The sequence below is a fragment of the Typopeltis vanoorti genome, chromosome 19, assembly GCF_054136105.1.
Source record: "Typopeltis vanoorti isolate ZY-2024b chromosome 19, IOZ_Tvanoo_1.0, whole genome shotgun sequence".
Lineage (NCBI taxonomy): Eukaryota > Metazoa > Arthropoda > Arachnida > Uropygi > Thelyphonidae > Typopeltis > Typopeltis vanoorti.
In genome coordinates, this window is record NC_143567.1 from 9,879,057 (window position 1) to 9,903,662 (window position 24,606).

The window sequence follows — 24,606 nt, forward strand, 5'->3', positions numbered from 1 at the left end:
TACTTCATGTAATATATATCTGTTATATTATTCTGTAGACTGGTCCCTCCTCTTCTTTCTTTGCTTCTTTCTCCTCTCCTTGCTCCTTCCCCCTGATGCTATTAGAGTATTCGAGGGCTAGGGGTGAGTCTTTCCTATTTTGCTAAGTCATTTCGTCTTATGCAGCCACCGAAGGAGGCAAGCTAGCTAGCCTCAATAGGTGCCGGTCCCAAGCCCGGATAAATGCGAGGGTTGATGTCAGGAAAGGCATCCGGTCGGAAAACTTCAGTGCCAACTCAAACTATGATTATGAGTCGAAGAGAAAATGATATAAGGGCTAGGGCGTACCCCTTAAGCGACGCACAGCCACATCGCCCTACAGCTGTGAGATGGACGAGGGCTACCTTATCAAGGGCGGGTGCGGTTAAAGAAGCGAGCCCAGCAGGTGGAGAGGATGTTGCGAGTGGGAAGGAACACTGAATGTTGGAAGCATGACTGGAAGGGGAAGAGAGGTGGCAGACATGATGAGGAAGAGGAAGTTGGACATTTTATGTGTGCAGGAGACAAGGTGGAAAGGGGGAAAGGCAAAGGAACTGGGAGATGGATATAAATTGTTCTACTCTGGAGCGAATAACGAGGGAAGAAATGGTGTAGGAATTGTGGTGTGTGGCAGAATGAAGGGTGAAGTACTGGACGTGGGTAGAAGGAACGACAGGATCATGCGAATGAAATTGGGTCTTGGAGAAGAGCGGGTGGTCGTATTATGTGTATATGCCCCGCAAGTTGGTTGTACAGCAGAGGAAAAAGATGAGTTCTGGAACGTGTTAGATGGAGAAGTGAGGGAAATGGAAGAAAATGAGATGGTGATTGTTGGAGGAGACTTGAACGGACACATAGGAAGACAGAACAGAGACTGTGAAAGGGTGCATGGTGGCCACGGAGTGGGAATGATGAACCAGGAAGGAGAGAGGGTTGTGGATTTTGCAGTAGCATTTGATCTGGCAATTGTCTTCAAGAGGGAAGAACATTTGATAACATTTAGAAGTGGTAACAACATCTCACAAATTGACTACATTTTGACTGGAAGAAAACATCTTAAGGTTGTGACAAATTGTAAAGTAATTCCAACAGATCAAGTAGCACAACAACATCGACTGTTGTGCGCAGACTTTAAAATAAGATCGAAGATAAGAACTTCTGGTTGCCATGGGATGAAGACAATTAAGTGGTTTCGCTTAAAAGAGGAGAGTGTGAGGAATCATTTTAGGGAGAGAGTGTTAGAGAGGATTTCGGATGGACTGGAAAGTGTACAAGATTGATGGAAACATAATTCAAAAGTAATCCTGAGCTGTGAAATCGAGGTGCTTGGTGAGACATCTGGAAAGATTAGAGAGCAGAAGGAGGGTTGGTGGTGGAATAATGATGTACAAGTGGCAGTGACAGCTAAGAGGAAGGCAAAGCAGAAGTGGGATGAGTCAAGAGTGGAAGAGGACAGAGAGGTGTACAAAGAGAGAAAGCAAGAAGCCAAGAGAGTTGTGGCACAGGCGAAGGCCATCGCATATCAAGATCTGTATGATCAATTAGAAACAAAGGAAGGACAGAGAAAAATTTATCAACTAGCAAAATGCAGAAATAAAGCAGCAAAGGACATCTTACATGTGAGGCAGATCAAAGACGCTGAAGGAAGAGTATTATGGAGGGATGTGGACATAAGAAACAGATAGAAAATATACTTTGAGGGACTTTTGAATGAGGAAAATGCAAGGACTCACAGAGGAGATGGGCAGCCTTCTGAGGGGATGGTGCAGAACATCAGTAGAATGGAAGTGATGGAGGCCATGAAGAGGATGAGGAATGGAAAAGCGGTGGGCCCCGAAAGAATTCCAGTGGAGGCATGGAAAGCACTGGGTAAGAGGGAATTGACCTGCTGTGGGACCTGTTCATGAAAGTTTGGCAACAGGAAAATATACCCGAGGAATGAAGGGAGAGTACTCTTGTTCCCATCTACAAGGGTAAAGGGGATGCACAAGACTGTAAAAATTACAGAGGAATAAAGTTGATGTCCCACACAATGAAGATCCTAGAAAGGGTTCTTGATGGTAGATTGAGAAAGGAGGTGGAGATTGCAAAGGAACAATTTGGCTTCATGCCTGGTAGATCAACAACAGATGCTATCTTTGGGTTACGACAGATGATGGAAAAATATCGAGAGAAACAAAGGGAGCTACATCTGGTATTTATTGATCTGGAGAAAGCATATGATAGAGTGCCAAGGCAAGAAGTCTGGAGGTGTCTGAGGGAGAAGAAGGTGCCGGAGAAATATGTCAGGTTGGCACGGGAAATGTACAGAAATGTGAAGACAAGTGTTCGGACCTGTTTGGGACAGACAGAAAATTTTCAAGTAACAGTTGGCTTGCATCAAGGGTCAGCATTAAGTCCGTTTCTGTTTAATACTGTGATGGAGGTGGTAACAGAGGAGGTGAGAGAAGATACACCTTGGACAATGCTGTATGCAGATGACATCTTGCTGTGTGTAGATTCAAGAGAAGAAGCGGCAACTAAACTGGAAAGATGGAGAAAAGTACTGGAAGAGAGAGGTATGAGACTGAGCAGAAGTAAGACAGAGTATATGCGGTGCGCAGTGGGCAGTGGCCAGGAGACAGATCTGGAGCTGGAAGGAAATGTCATCAGGAAGGTGAGAGACTTTAGATACTTAGGTTCAACAGTGGAAGAAGATGGAGGAGCTGAGAAGGAAGTGGGATGCAGGATACAAGCGGGTTGGAGGAACTGGAGGGAGATGGCTGGAGTGTTATGCGATAAGAGGGTGCCGATCAATCTGAAAGGCAAAATTTATAGGACAGTAGTGAGGCTAGCTATGACATATGCTATAGAAACTGTGGCCCTGAGGAAAAATAACATCAGCAGGATGGAAGTAGCAGAGATGAGAATGCTTAGGTGGATGTGCGGTGTGACCAGAAAGGATCGTCTGAGAAATGACTATGTCAGGGGAACAGTGAAAGTTACGAACTTAGGAGCGAAAATACAGGAGGCAAGGTTGAGATGGTTTGGGCATGTGATGAGGAGGGAGGACGAATATGTGGGAAGAAGGGTCATGCAGATGGATGTACAAGGAAGGCGGAAGCGTGGGTGGCCAAAGAAGAGATGGAGGGAGCTGGTAGAGGAGGACTTGAAGATGAAGAACTTGGATGTGGTGACAGCCCAAGACAGGAAGGTGTGGAGGAGACTCATAACAAACAGTGACCCCACTTAAGTGAGAGAAGCTGTAGAAGAAGAAGATTTGCTTCCTTCAAAAAACATAGACTATGTATTAAATATTTTTTTTTAAGAATACACAGCTAATGAATTATTATTCTACAGTAAATCAATACATTAATTATATAACAAAAAAACAAAGGAAAACCTTTACCATGACTGGTAATTAAAATCTTTACAGTATGAACTTTATAATGTCATAATATGAGCTATAAGCATATGCCAAAATTTCATCAACTTAGACATATTCAGAATAAAATTGTAATGTGGCAAAAAATAATGTGATGATTTGAAAAAAATTATATAAGCAATCCTCACTTTGCATGGTTCTGATATGCATGAATTTACGTTACCACAGTTAAGTTAAATAACACCAGTCCTCAACAACACAGTTCATATTTCAGTTATGGTATATTAACTGTAAGTGCATAATAAAGTTATAATATAATATAATAAATTTTATAATAAAGTTACAAGAACATTAAATGAGGGAAAGGCATATACTGCCATTTTCTTAGACTTAGCGAAGGCATTTGACAGGGTGCCACATGATAAGCTGATATTTAAGTTGCAGCACATGGGTCTGGATGTCAGATTGGTCAACTGGATTCAGGATTGGCTGTCTGATAGGTGTCAGAGTTGTGTATGGTGGAGAAGTTTCAAGGAGACAGAGGGTTACAAGTGGGGTCCCACAGGGCTCAGTACTAGGACCTATACTGTTTAACCTTTATATCGATGACATTGCCATCAGATTGCAAGGGGATATTCAGTTGTTTGCGGATGATGCGAAGCTGGGAAGGATTATTAGTAATAGTGCAGATGTGGTAGCCCTGCAAGAGGATTTGAATAAGCTAGATAGATGGGCAAATGAATGGGGATGTCAGTTTAATGCAGCAAAATGTAATGTCTTGAGGTTTGGGAAACATCGATGGGATGCTGTATACTCTATGGGAGGAGTTATACTGGAGGAAGTAGGGGAGACAAGAGATCTTGGGTTGATGATTGATAGAAACCTGAAATTTAGGGAACATATTGCAAAGGTGGTGAAGGTAATACAGAGGATTGCTGTAATTATGAGAAGGACACTGACCTGCAGAGATAAAAGGGTTATCATTCCGTTGTATAAGTCTCTGATCAGACCACACTTAGACTATTGTTTTCAGATTTGGTCCCCAGGATTTGAAGGGGATAAATTAACTGTGGAAAGGGTACAAAGATGGATGACAAAGATGGTTTCAGGACTGTACAATTTTGGTTATGAGGATCGGCTGAGGGAAGGTGGACTGCAGAGTTTGGTGGATAGAAGAAGGAGAGGTGATATGATTGAGACTTTTAAACTGTTGAGAAGTGGTTACAGAGTTGACAGTGGGGAGTTCTTTCGCTTGGTTGAACAACGGGAAGGAGTGATGACAAGAGAACATCCCTGGAAGTTACGAAAGGAAACTGTGAGCAAGAGGGTGAGGAGTGGTTTCTTTGCATGGAAGGTGGTTGAACCATGGAATGCATTGCCTGATGGAGTGGTGAGAGCGAGAATGGTCAATGAGTTTAAGGAGTGGTATGATAGACTTTTTGTTTCTTGGGGGGGGGGGACCTCCCCTCGATGAGTCTTGACAGACTGTGTTTCTTAGGAAGGACCTCCCACAATGAGTCTTTTGACTCCATGGAGGCCTGAATAATAATAATAATAAAGTAAAAACTTCCCTGATAGATATTCAGTTCACAAATTATAAATAGCAGATTAATGTGGAAAAATCTTCACCTTAAAGGAACTCTTGAACATTGAAAGCGATGACACTGAAAGCAATAGACAGAATGTTGGAAGCCGATCCAAACTTAGAAAGGAGTATGACAATTCACCAAGGCATAGAAAAGATGCTCACTTCATGTCATAAGTTATAAGATGAGAAGAAGACAAGCACCTTTCAGACTACTGTTGATAAGTTTTTACAAAGAAATAAATCACTTTCATTTTCAATGTTTTTAATGTTTTAAATTACAGCATACTAAATAAATATTAGTTCTACTCTTTTTTTTTTAAATTTCTCTATACATCCATAACCAACAAAGTTTTTTAAGTTTTAACAAAAATTTTTAAAGATCACAGAACAATTGTAATTTTTCCCACTGATCATTAAGATCACTTTTCAGCTTACATGGTCATTTTTACAGTCCCACACTGCCACGTGAAGTGAGAACTGATTGTAGTAAATTTAATAAAATTAATTTAAATTTATTATCCATTTCAAATTAAAAACATTTAACTTGCACATTATGACAACTTGGTAAGCTCAATGTTGTTGAAATGGATGAAAATTTTGCAAGAAATAAATGGAATTCAGTAAATCTTTTCATTCTGTCCTTAACTTATGTTTCAATATACTCTCACATCAAAGACAATTTTTATTTAATATATATACATATATCTTTCAAATCCATAAATGAACGATTGCAAACCATAGTGCAAGTGATGTTTGTGAGCAAGAGACTAAGTAAAGAACTTATTGACATGTTTCATGAACAGCTGAAGGAGGGACACAGAGGAAGAAAAGTCGATTGAATAAGTCTGAAATTAAATAGTAAAGAGATGTTGACTAGCAACTACTTGTTTTCTTACAGTTCTGGAAAAAAGTGAATTGAGTAATCCAGGTGAATCTGTTGGGGGGGGGGTGGGGGGGGGTCAATTTATTGGACTGTTCACTTTTGGATAGCATCAAGTATTCTAAAGGAGGTTTTACCTACACCATCACAAATATGTGAGCAGCATTTCAAATTTGGAATTTGCACAGCATTTGTACAAGTGAGAAGAGATGCCTGAAAGAAAAAATACACTGACCTTTTTTGGAGACTAAAGAAGATATGGCTGCTGAATGTGTTTATATCAAGAGATGCCAGAGGTACAGTACATATCAGCCCAAGAAAAGATATCTGAATAAATTTCAATGAAATCCTGTTTGGCAATTTGTGCATTATTAAGAATATGGGGAAGTTAAGTGAGATCTTTTTCTGTAAGAGATGAGACAGAACTGTAATTTGGCATCACTAAAGTTCAAAAGCCGCATGGAAGGATATCAGAATTTAAAGTACTCGTTATGGAAGATCTTGAAACTTTTGATGATTGTGTATTGCAAAGTTAACCAAGAAGGAATGAAGTGCACTTTCATCTGTATAGCTATGAGAAGGATTTTCTTTCAATGACAATAAATCCTATTCATAGTACAGCTCTGAATAGGATTTGAAGTCAGTGAGATTACAATTTTTGTAAAAGAGAAAAAGAGTGAGTTAAAGCACTGTAACTCGCAACATTACAGCACTGGTTGGGGAACTCTCAGAATAGGTTATCAAACATGAGACATAGCAAATGGCTAGAAAGGAAGCTGGCCACCCAACTACAGATGGTAGATCATAAGCCAATAGTTTCATTCCACAAACTACTATCTTAATGGTCCCTGTGCCAGGACCAATCAAAAGCCCAATATATTTCAAAAATAACCATGTATTTCTCCAAACCTTACCATGGCTTGTGTTCATAGGTGAGTGGAATGAGAGGCAAAATCTCATAGTGGTAGTCAGTGATTGGATGGTTAGTTATTATTATTATTTGACACACCCAGGGAGTCCAAGGACTCATCGAGGGAGGGTACCTGCTCTATAGCTCTGTCTCCACCACTCAATCTACCAATTGACCGCAACTACACCAACACCACCTATTGCCAACCACCCCACCACCACTACTATTTCCACAGACAATCACAATCCCAAACACCCATGTCCACGGCGTGATTCGAACCCGCAGTCATTTGGCTGGAGGGCGGATACGCTAACCACTCGGCCAGCCAGACTGGCCATTAGTTGACTGTTGTTGATGACTTCTCCATGCTTTTTGAAAGGACTGAAATAAGAGCATTTGGACATTAACTAGTTGGATGAATTTTATCTTTTTTTTTTTTTTTTGAAATAGATTAAATATAGGGTATCATGCTATGAGAAGGAGAAAGATTGAAAAGGTGATATAGAATAAGTGTTCATTTAACAGTTCGAGTTTTTAGCACAATAGGAAGGATTTTACCAGAACCAGATGACCTACTGCCATCTAAGTTAGTCATAGAATTCTTTTGATTTCTTTCTGACAGAAAACTAAGAGAGGCATGAGAGAAAGAGATGGAAACATGGATGGCCAAAAGTTATGCCCAACAACCTAGGTGAAGGACCAGAAATCTTGACTGCTGCTTGAACATTTCGAAATCAGATTTGGAACAGATGATGCAGCTGTTGAAGGCTGCAGTGTAAGATGAGTGTGTGAAGCTGGAGTTTCTTCTTTTCAGCCACTTGTGACATGTTGAATTTTTTTTTTCCTGAACTGCCTTTTTAAACTTAGAAAAAAGGATTAGTGGTCAGAATATTGACTGGAATAGAGGAAGACCTTCATTACTATACGAACTCTTTCTGTTATTTGGTATGAGCAGGGATTTGGATCAGGAGAAAAAGTAATGAGACCATGGAAAGGAAATTCCGAAGTCGTAGTGGTCATCCAATTGGCACATCTCTAATGCCAAGGGATACAAGACTGATAATGGCTGAGTGAAAGATGTTTAACAGCAAAGTGGAAAATTTGGATGACATTAAAGGTTTAAGTAAGTTATCAAGTGGAGAACTGATATCTGTGATGAATTTGAAAGGAGAACTTAAAGAAAAGGTCAAAGATATTTTTAGCAGAATGGTGAGGATTATCTGGTAATCTGATGGGGGGAGGAAGAACTATCCACATTGAGTCACTGTTAAAAGCAAAGCAGTATATCGGCATTACAATCAGCTTTTTTTTTTTTTTATGTGACTCCTATGCATGAAAGGATTTTTAATCCTATAGTACATGATTATGGATGAGCTAAGGAATTTTTATCTTTTGTTTCATTAATTTTATATTGTTTTAAGCATTTTTTCACATATTCAGAAACCCTCCTCTAGAGACCAAACATAAAACTTTCAAGCCACTTCAAGCTTCCAATAAACAGGGCAGTAGTCTCACACCAGACAATGAAATTCATCTTAGCTTGATCAGTGGAGAAAGAAAGCCATTTTCAATTATGGCAATGAAGTTCCAAGAAAGAAAACCTCAATGTATGGGTATTTTAAATGCAGAAAGTCAAGCTTTAAAGAGAAGTAATTAAAGATGTCAAAATGGTTATCAGAATTTGGAGAAAATATTGTTCCCTATTTAAGAGTTAATCTCTCTAGGCAACAAGTGAATTGCTACATTCAGTTTGATTTCTTGATTGCTTATTCACTTCTACATATTAATGCATAGTATATAAATGTTATATATTGTACTGGCTTTAGACAGTGAAGCCAATCATTCTCATCTTTTTATGGAGAACTCATCCAAGAGAAATTTCTTATCTTTTTATGAACTCATCCAAGAGAGAACCTATAGTACACTCACATTTAATTTGAAGAGCTGTGAATTGTATTCTTTGTATTCCATAGGAAACATGCTAAACCAAAAAAACACAATACTACAACATTTTTACTAAATAGCAAAGGAGTAGTACATGTGTCTCACAATTTTTTATGCAATTGCCACCCACAAAATGTTGTAAACTTATAGTACATTAGTACCATGGGAAGGCTAAATTTTTTATATATTTTTTATTTTTATTATCTTTAAAAGAGTTGAGAAACCCTGCTCTAGAGACCAAACATAGAACTTCAAGCCACTTCAAGCCTCCAATAAGCAGTCTTATACCAGATGATGAAATTCATCACCTACTAGACAATCACACATATTCGTCACACACAAATATCCATGCCTACAAAAAGATTTAAATCCATGCCCTGCTGATTGGAGAGCAGATATATTAATCACTCAGCTAACCAGGCCAAAAACAACATATAAAATAGTAAAAGCAGGCCTCGTTTTATGTTCCTCAGATTATGAAGATTCAAATTACTAAAAATTTTTTGCTTTTCAAAATGAAAACCAAAAAAATCGAAAAAATAAACAACAAAAGAAACAAAAACAAAAGCATAAACGCAGCTGATCAGCAACATTCACAATTGTCTTTTGTTTCATATTCTATTGCATTGGGGGGTGGAGATTATTATTATGGCATGGCACTTCCATGGAGTCCCAAAGCTCATCATGGGAGGCTCAATTATCAACATAGCATCTTTCATACCTCTCCTTGAAACCATTAACAGACAACGCACTCAACTGACTCAGGAAACCCATTTCATTCATTCACTACTCTCGAAGCAAAAAATGTAGTCCTCAGACCCTTACTAATCACATTGTTATCCAACAACTTCCAGGGTCTCTTGTTCTGCCCCCTCTAGCCAAGTGTTGAAACATTTCCCTTGCATCAATCCTATATAAGTCTTTAAGAAACACATATTTCTATCATGTTCCCCTGTTTTGCATATCAACCACAAACCCTCAACCTCTCCTCATAAGGAGCATCCACACAGCACTCACAATCTTGGTCACTCGCCTCTGGATCCTCGCCACCACTTCCTCATCCCCAAGAAACCTAGGTGACTAGACCTGAGCACAGTAATCCAGATATGGTTAACTTCCTTATCTCTGCTTGCTAGCGTGTTCTTCAATAACCAAGTAATCTTGTAAGCCACCCTGACTATTTTACAATATGCCCTCTAAATTTCAGCTCTCTCTCTCTCTCTCTACTAGCCCCCCCCACCCCCAAAAAAAATCCCTGGCTTCAATTTCCTGGAGTACAGTTCCATCAATGTGATACATAGCTTGTAATCTTTCTATTCCAAAATGCATAACTTTACAATTATCAGCAAACTTAATATCTCCCTTTGAATTATTCCCCATAACATTTATGTACAAATTAAATATCAGTGATTCAAACAGTGAGCCTTGAAGCATACTACTGGTCACCTGCCTTCTCCTGGATTCTGCTTCTCCATATACTACTTTTGGTATCTGTCCATCAGCCACCAATTTATCCATATCACCAGTTTCATATCTATCCCCATTTGTTGAAGCTTGTGTAATAGAGTTCCATGTGGTATCCTGTCAAACGCCTTTGCAAAATTTAGCAGTATCATCATGTCGCCATTTTCTTTATTCAACTCAGTTGATTATTATAAAAAGTTAGTAGATTACTAATGCATGACTGACTTCACAAAGCTGTGCTGCCCCTCTTATCTATCCATTCCTAAATTTTCTTTTTGACCAACGTTTCCAGTACTTTTACCACCACTCCTGAGATACTAATTGGTCAATAATTTGATGCCACAGACTTAGATCCTCCTTTATGCAAAGGAATTATTTTGTTCTCCTTCCACTCTCTCTTGAGACTTTGCCAGAGATGAAACTTAAATTAAATAGCATAGTCAATTCCCCCTGCACATTCTTGTAAAACATGAGCTGATATTACATCCAATCTCACAGATCTATTTGCATTCAGATTCTGCAATATACAAATTACCTCAAATTCTTCAACCTCTGTTCTCACATCAGTTCCCAGTCATCTCTGGCAGACAAATGATATTTGTCTGCCTCTATTACCTTTCTACCATCTGCACTCATTAAAGTTATTTATTTATTTTTTTTTTATTTTAACTGTTAATATTTGGTCCTTTTATACTAAATCTAAGGCATTTTCTTTGGATTTATTATTGGACCATGATTCTTTATAAATATATGTATACAATCATCTACAAGTTTCACAGCTTAAGTCTGTCTGGCTTCTTCAGGACTTCACTTCACTAACATTAAATGCTAAAATAGAATGCAGTAACGACAGTAAAATTAACTGAAATTGAAAAAACGTGTGACATTAAGAGCGTGGATACTTAATCATTGTTAGCAGATTGCGTTAATTTTACTGTCGTTACTGCATTCTTTTTTTTAGCATTTAATGTTAGTGAAGTGAAGTCCCGAAGAAGCCAGACAGACTTAAGCTGGCGAAACTTGTAGATGATTGTATACATATACTAGGAGGGCTATGCCTACAGCACCCAACCCCCAGAGTTCCAGACTGGTAGGCCGGTTCTCCTTGAATTCTGATGACTCGAATTTTGAATACTCAAAGGGGGTTCCTCCTCCCCCCCACACACACACCCCTGGTGCCCAACCCCCGAGTTCTGGACTGGTAGGCCAGTTCTACTTGAATTCTGAAGACTCAAATTTTGAAGACTTGCAAGGGGGTTTTGCCCGTGGGGGGGGGGGGGGGGGGCAGAAATGCTTATTAGAAAAGAGCTAATAAGCTTCATTTCGGCAATGAAAGTTTTCATTGCCGAAATGAAGCTTATTAGCTCTTTATACTTAAGTAACTTATTAATGGTTGCACCTGTTTGGAAACTCGTATCGCAGAGTATATAAGTTCTTTTCGCTATACACTTTGGTATTAGGTCTAGCTACTCACTGATGAAGCCCTCAAAAAAGGCTGAAACCGGTCTGGATAGTGACCTCCCTCCATAATGTAATAACAGTATACATTTCCTAGGAAATGTGTTTTTACATTATGGAAAATACCTAAGAATAGCGATCTGAACTTTCCCCACCTTTGCAACGAGTCGTCCGGTATTGTACTACGTACTAGGGTCACTTGCATTAGCTCACGCTAAGTGTTCGCCGATACTTTACAGTTTACTATATTTGGCAAGAAACTCTCTGATTCCAATCTTTGAGTTTCTTATTCGGTTTTAAAACTATATTGTTTTCCTGCCATTAACAACTTGGGTGGCAATAGTGATTTTCGAATCGATTGCTGCAGAAATCTGCACATTTCTGTTCCCAGATGGCATTACTTACTTTTGGCTGTAGTTTCGTTTCCACAATCACAGTGACCTGCACGCTTGCCGCAGTAATGTAGTGAAGAGCGATACCGTGATTTTTCAATCACAGTATGAATTGATATTGCAGAATTTCTGCTACGTAATTTAGCGTGTGAAAATTGCTTTCAAGTTGCGGTGGTGGATTATCCATATTAGTAACATGGAGAAAAAAGACAGTAAATGTATTTCAGTAGAAGAAAATATGGCAATTCTGCAACATGTAGATTGGCATTCCGGAACACGTGTGCATTTAGCAAAAGATCTTGGACTCTCCGTGTCCACTTTGAACATGATAGTAAAAAAAACAGGTCAAGCACTGAACTCAATGCAAAGCAATCTGGCACGATGTCAAAAAAAAAAAAATAAATAAAAAATAAAAAAAAATAAAAAAAAAAAAAATCAACAAATAAAAATTATTTTAAATAGATAAATGTAAGTAATTGTAAATTCATTTATTTTCAGTTATTAAATTTTGTAATCTGGTATGTAGACTCGCATACTAGCAGTAAGTCATCTTTCAGTCTTATTTAAACGTTTTTTTTTTTTTTTTTTTACATTTCCTGCTATTTACACTTTTTTCCATCAGTCCCCTGAAAAGTGTAAAAAAGGGGTTTTACTGTATTAACTACTCCTGCATAGATGAATGCAGTTTTGCCTCTCAACTTTCTGTACTATATTGTCAGTAAGATTAGTCTCAGGCCTGATTCTAAATGTCCACTGGTCTTCTACTGTAGTGATTATTTATTATTCAACATATGAGAATCTCAATAATTTGTTAATTCTTAGGGAAATTTGAAACTTCACAGATGGCAACCCTATAGCCTCAATATGAAACTAACATATTCAGAGAGTAAAGATAAATCTTGACAGTGATGAGATTTGAACCCACAGCCTTTCAACTAAGAGACATGCATCTAATTAAACTATCCATCAAGAGACAACATATAGCTAGCAATAAATTAATACATACATACATACATCTTCAAGGCCCACTCTTCCTAATTGGGTTGTGGGAGCAACAGCTGCAAGAGGGACTTCCAATGGTCACGATCCTCTGCCACCAAGCTCAGGTGTTCTGGTGAAATTCCCAAACGTGTCCACCCAAGGTTTTGGATATAATCTATCCAGCAAGTCCTTGGCCTTCCACGTGGCCTCCCACCCTCTGGCTTGGCAAAGAGGGCCTGCTGAGGGAGCTTCTCTTGTGGCATTATGACCAGGTGCCCGTACCAACGTAACTGTGATCTCTCAACACGGAGAAGTAGCAGTTGAGTATTGAGGGTTTCCCGAATTGCAGAGCTTCGGACTCTGTCGAGTTTTGTCAGCCCTGCAACCCCTCGAAGGAACCTCATTTCAGCCGCTTGGATTCGTGTCTGCATTCTTTCGGTCATTACCCAACTCTTATGACCACAGGTGAGGATGGGGACATAGACTGTATTGAAGACAGCCAGCTTTGCCTTCTGGCTTAACTCCTGCTTCAAAACTACCGAACGGCCAAGCTCCCGCAATATTGAACTTGCTAAGCCAATTCGAGTATCTAGCTCCACGTCCCATTTTCCATCATTCGTGAATATGGACCCAAGGTATTTAAACTTCTCCACCTACCTCGTTGGGACTCCACTTACATTTAGAGTGCACTGGGATGGTTGTCTTGAGACCACAAATATTTCAGTTTTGGCCACACTGATCTTCATTCCGGTGTCTGCACAAACAGCTACAAACCTATCCAGGGTCTGCTGGAGGTCATCTGTGAAAGAGTTAAGCAGAACTAGGTCATCTGCAAAAAAGCCGACGTCCAATGCTACATTTTCCAATTCTGACACACTCACTGCCTCGGCTGTGAGTATCAATCCAGTCCATAAATATTATGAAAAGGAGGGGTGACAGAACACACCCTTGACGGAGGCCAACGGAGACTGTGAAAGATTCAGACTTTGTGCTGTTTACTCTGACACAAAACTCTGGGCATTCATACAGGGACTTGATGGCAGATAATAGTTGACCATCCACTCCATACTCCTGTACTACTTGCTAAAGCTTATCCCGAGGAACCCGGTCATATGCCTTCTCCAAGTCCACAAAACATGTGTAAACATTCTTAGCATATTCCCAAGATTTCTCAAAGACTTGCCTTAAAGTGAAGATTTGGTCAGTTGTGCTTCTACCAGGACGAAAGCCACATTGTTCTTCCTGGAACTTTGAGTCAATTATGCTCCTGCACTGTCTTTCCAAGCACTTAGCATACACTTTCCCAGGCAAGCTGAGCAGAGAGAGAGATGCCACGATAGTTACTGCAATCCTTCTAGTCTCCCTTCTTAAAGACTGGTATTATTATTCCTGTCTGCCATTGCTTTGGTGCTCGCCCAGATATCCAAGCAGCGCCCGACACACTCAAGTCAGCCAGAGAACACCATCTCGATTTAAGGCTTTTAGCATTTCGGGGCGAATTTCATCATCGCCAGCAGCCTTGCCTGATTTCAGCGATATTATTGCTACATGGACCTCTTCTGCTGTGAGACTAGTCATTGCCCCGATCTGCACCTCTTGGATGTCCACAACTGCTGGGCCACCTGGGTTAAGAAGGTTCTCAAAGTATTCCCTCCATCTGTGGAGGATATCCTTCTCGTTGTTAAAAGTGCACCATCAGGGGCCTTAATTGCCCTTGCTGTGCACGATTTCTTCCCTCGAAGGCGGTGGATGGTCTTCCAGAATACTTGTTTGCAATTGCATAGGATGAGTCTAATCTTTCTCCAAAGGATTCCCTTCTGCTTTACTGCCTTAGCAGCAGCTTTTCGTGCCTCAGCATACCGCAAACGCATCTCAGGTGACCTGACTTTAAGCCATGTTAGGTAGGACTCCTTTTTTGCCCGGACAGTTTTTCCGACTTCTTGGTTCCACCAAGGTGTCCTTTTCTCACTGCCCATTGCCACACCGAGCTGCTTTCTGCCACACCATGAGAGTGCAGAGGCAGTGACAGCTGTTCTGAACAGCTTCCATTCCTCCTCAACATCTGCAGTATGCTTGGGAATCTCTTTGAACCTGGAGGAAATGTCATCTGCAAAATTCTTCCTCACAACCTCATTTTCCAATGTCTCCCATTTTGCGCGTTATAGCTGCTTAGGCCTACCAGCGTTGATGGTAGCATCTGGTTTCTGAAGCCGTAGAGTACACACAACAAGATGGTGGTCAGTTGACAGTTCTGCCCCTCTTCTCACACGAACGTCCAACACTGAGGAAAATAGGTCTGCTGAGTCTATAAAGAAGTCAAGAAATTAATAAATCAATAAAAAATAAATAAGCAATGAAATGTAAATTAATCTAAGTGAAAACTGTACTTACAAAAGTTTGTTGAATTACCACCTACTGTTTTCTCGATTCTGTTCCATAAGTCAGCAACAAATCCTTGACTACCACTACTTTCATTATTCAAAAGTCCAGTGGCTAAGAATACTTGCTGTTTAGCTTTACAGCTTTCCAACCATCCCAAAGTTGAACATAAGAGGGATAAAGTCTTTCCTGTTCCAGTTGGACTTTCAAGAATTCCATTAATGCCCTTTACAATTAAATACCAAAAAGATATTTATATGAAAAGGATGGTAAAGATCAATTAAATGTGTGCTGATAAAATAGGTTTAATACATTTATTAACAATTAGTAATGTTTAATATTCAATCTTTGTTTATACAGGTGAGATACCTATGAGTTATAATTTATTAATATGAAGTAAACAAATGTGGAGAGAGAGGTTATTAAACAACTCCAAGATCTAACTGAACAGACACAGAGAGGTTGCATTTTATAAAACATCAAAAAGGAAGGTGAAAAACAGCAGGGATCACAGGAGTGAGGAAGAAAGGATAAGCAAGACCACAAAAAAGTAAATAAGTATACTAATGCTGAATGAACTTAAAGAATAGTTATGAAATGAATATTATAGCAAGTATGGAATGATTGTTGAGCCTGATGAATGTCAGTCTTATCTCATCTTTATCTTAATGTGCTAGTCTCAATGCGCTCATGGCTTCACATGAAACCAATTAAAGATGTGATAAGATGTTAACATTATTTGAATAGTCTGCCAATCCTATATTCTCAGGCTCAGAGTGTGTTGAAAAATGAAGAAGCTGTGTTTCCGAGAGCGACTACCTGCATATCACACTGAGTATCTTGCCCTCAGATGAAGGGTCCTAATATTCTTCAAATTGTAGATGAAATTTGAACTCAGGTCTTCCCAAGCAAAGGACATCTATGTCACAAACTGAGTTACAGAGGTCAATAACTTAAAAATGCAAGCCGCTTTTATTTATTTATACAGTAGCACTTGGACAGTTGTGTTTCATTATTCTACACTGGTGTCTAAAACCTAAGGACACACTTTATTTCTGAAGATTACAATTGCAAATTCATACAAATCAACTTGAGACAATTGTATAACTGATGATTTCAAGTTGAAAGTGGGTGCACGTTCAAATTTTCAAATAATGCACAAAGGGATCACATGGTATAAAAGGCAAAAGGTGGTGTTAAGCGAATTGTATATGAAGGAAGCTCCTCTCATGAAGGAATAAATTTGCAAACTTCAATGTCTTGAAATTTCTCAAAGACATCTATATGATTTCACACAGCAAAGAATTATTGGAAACCGTGAAGAAGTTGGCAGAATTACTGATATTACCAGAGTTTGGAATTTCACATAACGTTGCATCCAGCATTTAACCAATGGAATGTGTCCAGACATTTACTAAGAGGTTGCCTTCGCTCTACCACAGAGCATGAAGAAAGAATTTTGGTTATAATAGCAAAATGCTATCGACACACCATGGCATGTCAGCTTGCAAGGAAAGCAAATATCTCAACAAACTGAAGCAAGATGTCTGCAACAAGTAAGCTTATATGCCCGAAGGCCTGCAGTCTGTGTACCTTTATCCACAGCTCATTGTAGGGCAAGTTTTCAGCGGTGCTGTATTCATAAAAACTGGACAAGACACCAATGGGCTAATGTACTCTTTACAGATGAGAGTCGTTTTAGACTTTCATCCGATTCTAGATGACACTTGAATTTACTTTTACACTTAATTTACACTTGATCTGACGTGAAAGTGTTACAGCTTATCATTGTGAGAATGTTCTTGAAAGGGATAGATATGGTGATGCTGTGGTCATGGTGTGGGGAGGCTTGTGCTTGAAAAAGGGACTATGACTGGTGAAGGATATTGCAATGAAGTTCTTCAATGTCATGTTAGATTGTTCTGTGGTGCTGTAGGCAAAGAATTCATTTGTATGGATGATAATGCCACACTACATCATACACGAGCAGAGGAGACACTTCTGGAGACTGAAGATATTAATTGAATCGAGTGGCTAGCATGCTCCCCAGATCTCAAACACAATAAAACACGTTTGGGATGTAATAAGGAGACGTACTGCTGGTCAAAACTCCACTCCAGAAAACAAACAAATCCTTATCCTTGCTCTGAAAGAGGTGAAAAAACCCTCTACCTCTGTATGAGAAAGGTTAACTCACCTTTAGTCGAAAGAGACCAGATAAAGGTTCTTCACATCATGGATGGGAATCAAACCCAGGTTTTTCCAACCAAAGGCTTTGTCTATACCGACAAAAGGAGGCTCTGCCTCTTCACTTATCCTATTCAACTGGCATCTGCTCTACAACGTGGAAACAGGTCACATCCAACCCATCCCACAGAAAGGTGATAAAAGTCAATAAATAAACTACCATCCAATTGCACTCACTTCTGTTTTCTCTAAAGCTATCATAAGGTCATCAACAACCAACTCTTGAACAACCTAGAGTCACACCAACTAATTAGTGACCAGTAGTATGGATTCCACCACTCATGATCTACAGCTGATCTTGCGTACACCACTCACCCTGGACTTAGGCCATGGAGAAATTTGGAGAAACTCACGTGGTTGCTCTCGACATTTCAAAGGCATTCAATCAGGTTTGCCACAGGGACCCACACAACAAACTGCCATCTTATGGTCTGCTTCCCCACTTTGCAACTGGATCGCCAACTTTCTCACTGATCGCTTACTACATGTCATGGTGGACGGTTTACTTTCCTCAGATTTACCCACCAATGCAGGAGTACCCCAGGGTTCTGCTCTTTCACACACACTCTTCCTTTTGTATATAAATGTCCTGCTCTCTCTCAGACTTCCAATCCTATCCATAGTTTTGCTGATGACAGTGCATTCAATTCCTCCTTTTCATTTGATACACCTTGTAGTGCTCAAGTATTAGAATCCTCAAGATCTATCATGACCAGCAACCTAAACTCAGATCTCCTAGCTATATCTCAGTGAGGCAAGGACAATCTTGTAAAAAATCACTCAGATCTTGGAGTATTGCTCCCATATTTGGGATGGTGCCAAACTTCTAAGATTGCTTGATTCTGTCCAGAAGAGGGCAATCCGGTTAATTAATGACACTTCTCTAATATCTACTTACCTCTCTCACACACAGATGTTCAGTTTTGTCTGACTTGTGCCTCTTCTATAGATAATTTCATAGACAGTGCTCAGCTGAACTGGCCACTATTATTCCCACCCACTCGCCTCCAAAATCATTAAAACAAGAGCCACTGCTAACCAACATCCTTTTACAGTCTACCTTGAAACTCACCAAACCAACTTCCCTGCCTCCTCTTTCATTCATCTACTTCTGTCATTTGGAAGAGTCTCCCCCACTCTGCCTTCCCCAAAGATTACAACCCTCACCTGTTCAAGCAAAATGTGAAAAGATTCCTCCTTTCTTCTATTCCTCTTGCCCATACATGGCACTAATGTGATATAAGTCATGTGGCCCTTCATGTGTGGACCAAATATACATATATCTTATGGACCAGATATATATATTTTATATATATATAAAATAAAAATATATAAAATACAATGGAGTAAGCAGTCTCCATCACATGGTCTATTTCCTGCCTTCTGCAACTGGATATAAATTACTGATTATTATCTATTATATTATTTCTTACTTTTTTATTTTTAAAATAGGAATATACTAACTCTTCTGTCTTACTTAGAATGTAGTGACCCTTTTAAAATTTATTTTATTGCATTTTATTTTTCCACTGTTAACATACTGAAGATGCATTTGATACTAAGACAAATTTTAAATCTATTAAAATTACTTTCATGTAAGATTAAGTTTCCATCTTCTTTCTATTTCCCATTCCATAAGTTTCCATTTCTATTTTGAAACAAATTAGAAAGCTGAATTTCTGGTGATGAGAAAAATTCAATTTAAGTACACTGATTTCCATAAATTAAAGAAAATATAGAAAAATCACAATAACTCAACAATGTGAATTTTTACGCAATTTGGTGAAAAGCAGCATGATGTGAAATGTGAAAGAAACCCACAAAAATTGTAAATAAATAATTTACAACCAGTAACATATGGGTACATGAAGACAATGATCAAAAACAAGAGGTCGAAACGAGATTGTCAAAGTTGTTCAATAAAGAATGTGGTCACTCCTCAATATAGTGCTCACAATGATGTTCCATACTGTTTATAATTGGTGCCCAGGAGCTCAGTTGGTAATAACAACCATTTCCTGCAAAAGTTCCTTGAAGTGTTGGGAAGGGAAGGTGATTAAAAACAGTCATACATTTACCTAGAGCATCCCAGACATGCTCAATAAGATTCAGGTCAGCAGGCCTGGATGACCAGTCCATACATACAAATCTTTTCTTGAAGATATTGGGCCACAAGCTTCACTCGCACAAGGATGAGCATTATCATCTTGTGGGATAAATGTCTCTCATATTGTACCTGCATGTGGATGAACACAGGAGTCGTGGATCTCATCTCTATAAGCTGTAGCATTCATGGTTCTGCTGGGAGGCACACACACACACAGGTCTGTTTCCACTCAACAAGATGCCTACCCAAATCATTACACTATCTCCGCCATAAGCGTCTCTTTCAAGGATACTAGAGGTATGATAATGTCTCTCTGGTTCTCTTTCCAGAACAGAGCATGCCTGATATTACTTTGTAGAGAAAATCAGGACTCATCTGTAAACAATACCAATCCCCATTGGTCTTGGGTCCTGCTGACATGAAGCCCCTCGCCCATTTCAAATGTTCTCTCCTGTGGTGAAGATTACAAGTAGCCTAGCATAGAGATCATCTTCATGAAGCCATCTGCACACAGTAGCAGATGCCAATATTCCTGTAGCCGATGCAAGGTCAGATCACAGTTGATTGGGGGTAGCAATTGTGTTTCAGCGATTAAATAAGCAGAGATACTGGCCATCCACTGTGGTTATAGCCCATGACCTTCCTTCACTGTATCTCTGGGATAGAATCTTTGATTCCAGTCTTTGAACCATTGAACGACTCACATGCAACCAAATATCTACTTTCGCCTGACTTCCAGAATCTAGTCTTACAATAGATCATCACTTGGATTCATCAGTCTAAATGATGTCTGGCTGCCATATCCAAGAATTTTGCTATCATGAAATGTTTTGTTCTCACCCCAGAAATGAAATGTGGTTATAGCCCATGACCTTCCTTCACTGTATCTCTGGGATAGAATCTTTGGTTCCAGTCGTTGAACCATGGAACGACTCACATGCAACCAAATATCTACTTTCGCCTGACTTCCAGAATCTAGTCTTACAATAGATCATCACTTGGATTCATCAGTCTAAATGATGTCTGGCTGCACTGTGGTACTCAATCAAAAAGACTACAAAGTTAAGCTAAATTCTTTAATACGAGACCGTACTACTTACCTCCCCATTGAATATAATCCGACCAGCTCTCAGATTAGAACTATCCACAGACTCCTTAAGAAAGTCACTTCTTGGCCTGTGGAAGTCACCAACAAGCTTAAACCTTATAACTCTAGACCCCCCCCGATTATATGGACTCCCAAAAATACATAAACAAAATGTGCCATTACGTCCCATAGTGGATGGCATTGATTCCCCCACATATAAATTAGCCAAACATTTAGCCAAAACGCTCACACACTACACTGGCAACACACCATCACACATAAAAAACTCGGCCCACTTTAAAGCCAGTATAGAAAACCTCACATTCCAACACACTGACATAATGGTCAGTTTTGACGTCTCCTCCCTATTCACTAATGTCCCACTCAAAGAAACCCTTGAGCTCATCCAAGCCAAGTTTCCTCCCGATATCTCAACCCTATTTCAGTTCACAATGAACTCAGGCTATTTCGTTTGGCAAGGAAAGTTCTACAAACAGATAGAGGGGACAGCCATGGGTTCACCACTTTCCCCACCCTTGGCCAATTTCTTTATGGAGACATTTGAAGAAAAAGCCTTAAACTCCGCCCCACAAAAACCCACTATTTGGCTTCGTTATGTGGATGATGTGTTTGCTATTTGGCCACATGGCTCAGACTCGCTCCACTCCTTCCTAACACACTTAAACAACCAACATCCCAGAGTCCAGTTCACCTAGAAAAAGAGGAAAACAACACCCTCCCCTTCCTAGACACTTTAATCACCCGCCAGCTTGATGGATCTTTGGTTTTCTCTGTTTACAGAAAACCCACCCACACTGGCAGATACATTCACCAGCAATCCCACCACCCCCCCTCACAACAATATGGGGTGATAAAAACACTATATAACAGGGCAAAATTAATCTGCTCAGATGACAAGGCCCTGACTATGGAACTAAACCACATCCTCAACACTTTCTTAGCCAATGGCTATAACCCCAAAAAAATCCAAAAAATACTAAAACCTGAAAACCACAACCCCCCTCCCCCCCTCAACAATAAAGACTACACCAAGTCTATCACTATCCCCTACATCCAGGGCACCTCTGAAAAAATAACTAATATCCTCAAGAAATATGACCTTACTTCCTGTTACAGACCATATAAAAAGTTGGCATCCCTTATCCGCTCTACCAAAGACCAACCACTTCCCCTAGACCTACCTGGTGTATACCAGGTCCCTTGCAGCTGCAAATTGTCCTACTTTGGCCAAACAGGCAGAACAACAAATATCAGGATTTCAGAACACCAAGACTACATCCGGTTTCACCAGTACAGCCGCTCTGGGCTGGCAGACCATGCCTTAGATACTCACCATAAAATTCGTTGGAAGAAGACAAAAATAATCCATCGCAGCAAGTTTAAATACGAAAGATTATTCAAAGAATCTTCAGCAGCTCTAAAAAACGTTCCTAACCTCAACAAATTTGGGTGCATGAAACTGCCCCAAATTTGGGAGACTTTCATTATGAGAACTTCAGCCCAACGACCAAGACTACCAAATTAGCCCGCAAGAGGGCACCATTAGGACTTTAGGAACAAAATTAGTGTCTTAATTTCTTCCTCATTTGCTTTGTTAGTTCCTTTAGTGCACATACCATATCTTTATGTTCCTGAAGATGACAATGTGACATTGTCGAAATATAGAAGTGATTCATTAAAGTTATCTTTAATTAATTTACTTTACATGCGTTGTTAATTCCGTAAATTAATTACCAGTTAAGTCTAAATGATGTCTGGCTGCCAAATCCAAGAATTCTGCTATAATGAAATGTTTTGTTCTCACCCCAGAAATGAAATGTGGTTATAGCCCATGACCTTCCTTCACTGTATCTCTGGGATAGAATCTTTGGTTCAAGTCGTTGAACTATGGAACGACTCACATGCAACCAAATATCTACTTTCACCTGACTTCCAGAATCTAGTCTTACAATAGATCATCACTTGGATTCATCAGTCTAAATGATGTCTTGCTGCCAAATCCAAGAATTCTGCAATCATGAAATGTTTTGTTCTCACCCCAGAAATGAAATGGAAAAGCACTCCAAAATGTCTGCTTTTATGCCGTGGCTCATTTGCATATACACCACTCATTTGTATATGATAACCAAACTTGGCATCACTTTTTACAAAATGTACATGACTTTCAGATGTTTTTTCCTATTCCACCCCAAGTTATTGTGATTTTTCTCTTTGTTCATTAATTTATGGAATGTAGTGCAGCTTTTGCACTATTTAAACTATAATTTTCAAGAAAATTTAATTTGAAACAGAAAAATATGAGTTTCTGCTTGACAATTCTATTCTCCTATTAGCAGTTGGAAGTTTTTCTGCTTGGTTATATTAAATTAAAGATACAAAGAAATTATACACTTGCCTTTATCCAAGTGTAACCAAAAAAAGTTTGTACCTCCTGAAATATTTTCAGGACAGGGCAACTTGTATATAGAATATATGAGATGAGACCTCAATAAAGGTCGAAACAGGTCTGGGTAGTGACCTTTCCCATAATGCATAACATTATACATGTCTGCAAGGATATGTGTTTTGCATTATGGGATACTAAGGCAAGTGATGTGAAGTCACTAGCTTCTATATACAAGTTGCCCTGTCCCGAAAACACTTCAGGCACAAACTTTGTTTGCTTACACTTGGATAAAGGATTAAACCAAGAATATAATTTCTTAGTATCTTTAATTTGTAGTACAGGTATCGCTCGAATGCGGTTAATTAATTCCTCGATGTTACCGCGTATACCAAAATTGCGTCAATCAAATCTAATAATCAATGGTAAAAATTACAATTCGTCCATGAGCGATTACTGTATTAATAATTTATTTTATATGGTACTCTTTTAGGAAAGATAAAAAATGAATGCAAAGTAAATGTTTAATAAATACTTGCACCTACATTGCTGAAAGTTTATTTTTCACTTGGTCAGACTAAAATCAATTTAGTTTAATCCTTTATCCAAGAGTGTGCAAACAAAGTTTGCGCCTGAAAGTATCTTTAGGACTGGGGTAAAGTGGTCCAAAACCAGGCGACTCCTTGCAAAGGTGGAGCAAGATACCAACACTCCTATCTCAGTATCTCCTATAATGCAAAACATCTCCTTGCGAATATGTATAATGCTATGCATTAAGGGATTGGCCACTACCCAGACTAGTTTCGACCTTTATTGAGGTTTCTTCAGTAGGAGCCAGGACCAAGTGGAGATACCAAGGCAGAAGCATTAGCAAGGTCATCTCCTCCTATAGGAGCTGCCAAACGGTGTGCCACCTTTTTATTAATTTACTCTGGATTTAGAGAAAGATGTTGAAAGTTTATTTTTCACTTGGTCAGACTATAATCAATTTAGTTTAATCCTTTATCCAAGCGTGTGCAAACGAAGTTTGTGCCTGAAAGTATCTTCAGGACTGGGGTAAAGTGGTACAACACCGGGCGACTCCTTGTAAAGGTGGAGCAAGCTACCAACTCTCCTATCTCAGTATCTCCCATAATGCAAAACACATCTCCTTGCGGATATGTATAATGCTATGTATTAAGGAAAGGGCCACTACCCAGACTAGTTTCGACCTTTATTGAGTAAGGAGCTGCCAAAAGAGACCTCAATATGAAGAGATCTCTTTTGGCAGCACCTATAGGAGGAGATGACCTTGCTAATGCTTCTGCCTTGGTATCTCCACTTGGGCCTGGCTCCCACTGAAGAGACTTCAATAAAGGTCGAAACTAGTCTGGGTGGTGGCCC

General features: G+C 39.4%; 1 protein-coding gene across 1 annotated transcript in view; it reads right to left on the reverse strand.

Annotated features, from left to right (window-relative positions):
- Window positions 1-24,606, reverse strand: part of LOC150095845 (regulator of telomere elongation helicase 1 homolog) — a 332,736-nt gene that overhangs the window by 287,098 nt on the left and 21,032 nt on the right. The window contains exon 2 of the mRNA XM_090409544.1: window positions 15,387-15,604. Coding sequence (XP_090265670.1) covers window positions 15,387-15,604 — 218 coding nt within the window. The remainder of the gene's footprint in view (window positions 1-15,386; window positions 15,605-24,606) is intronic.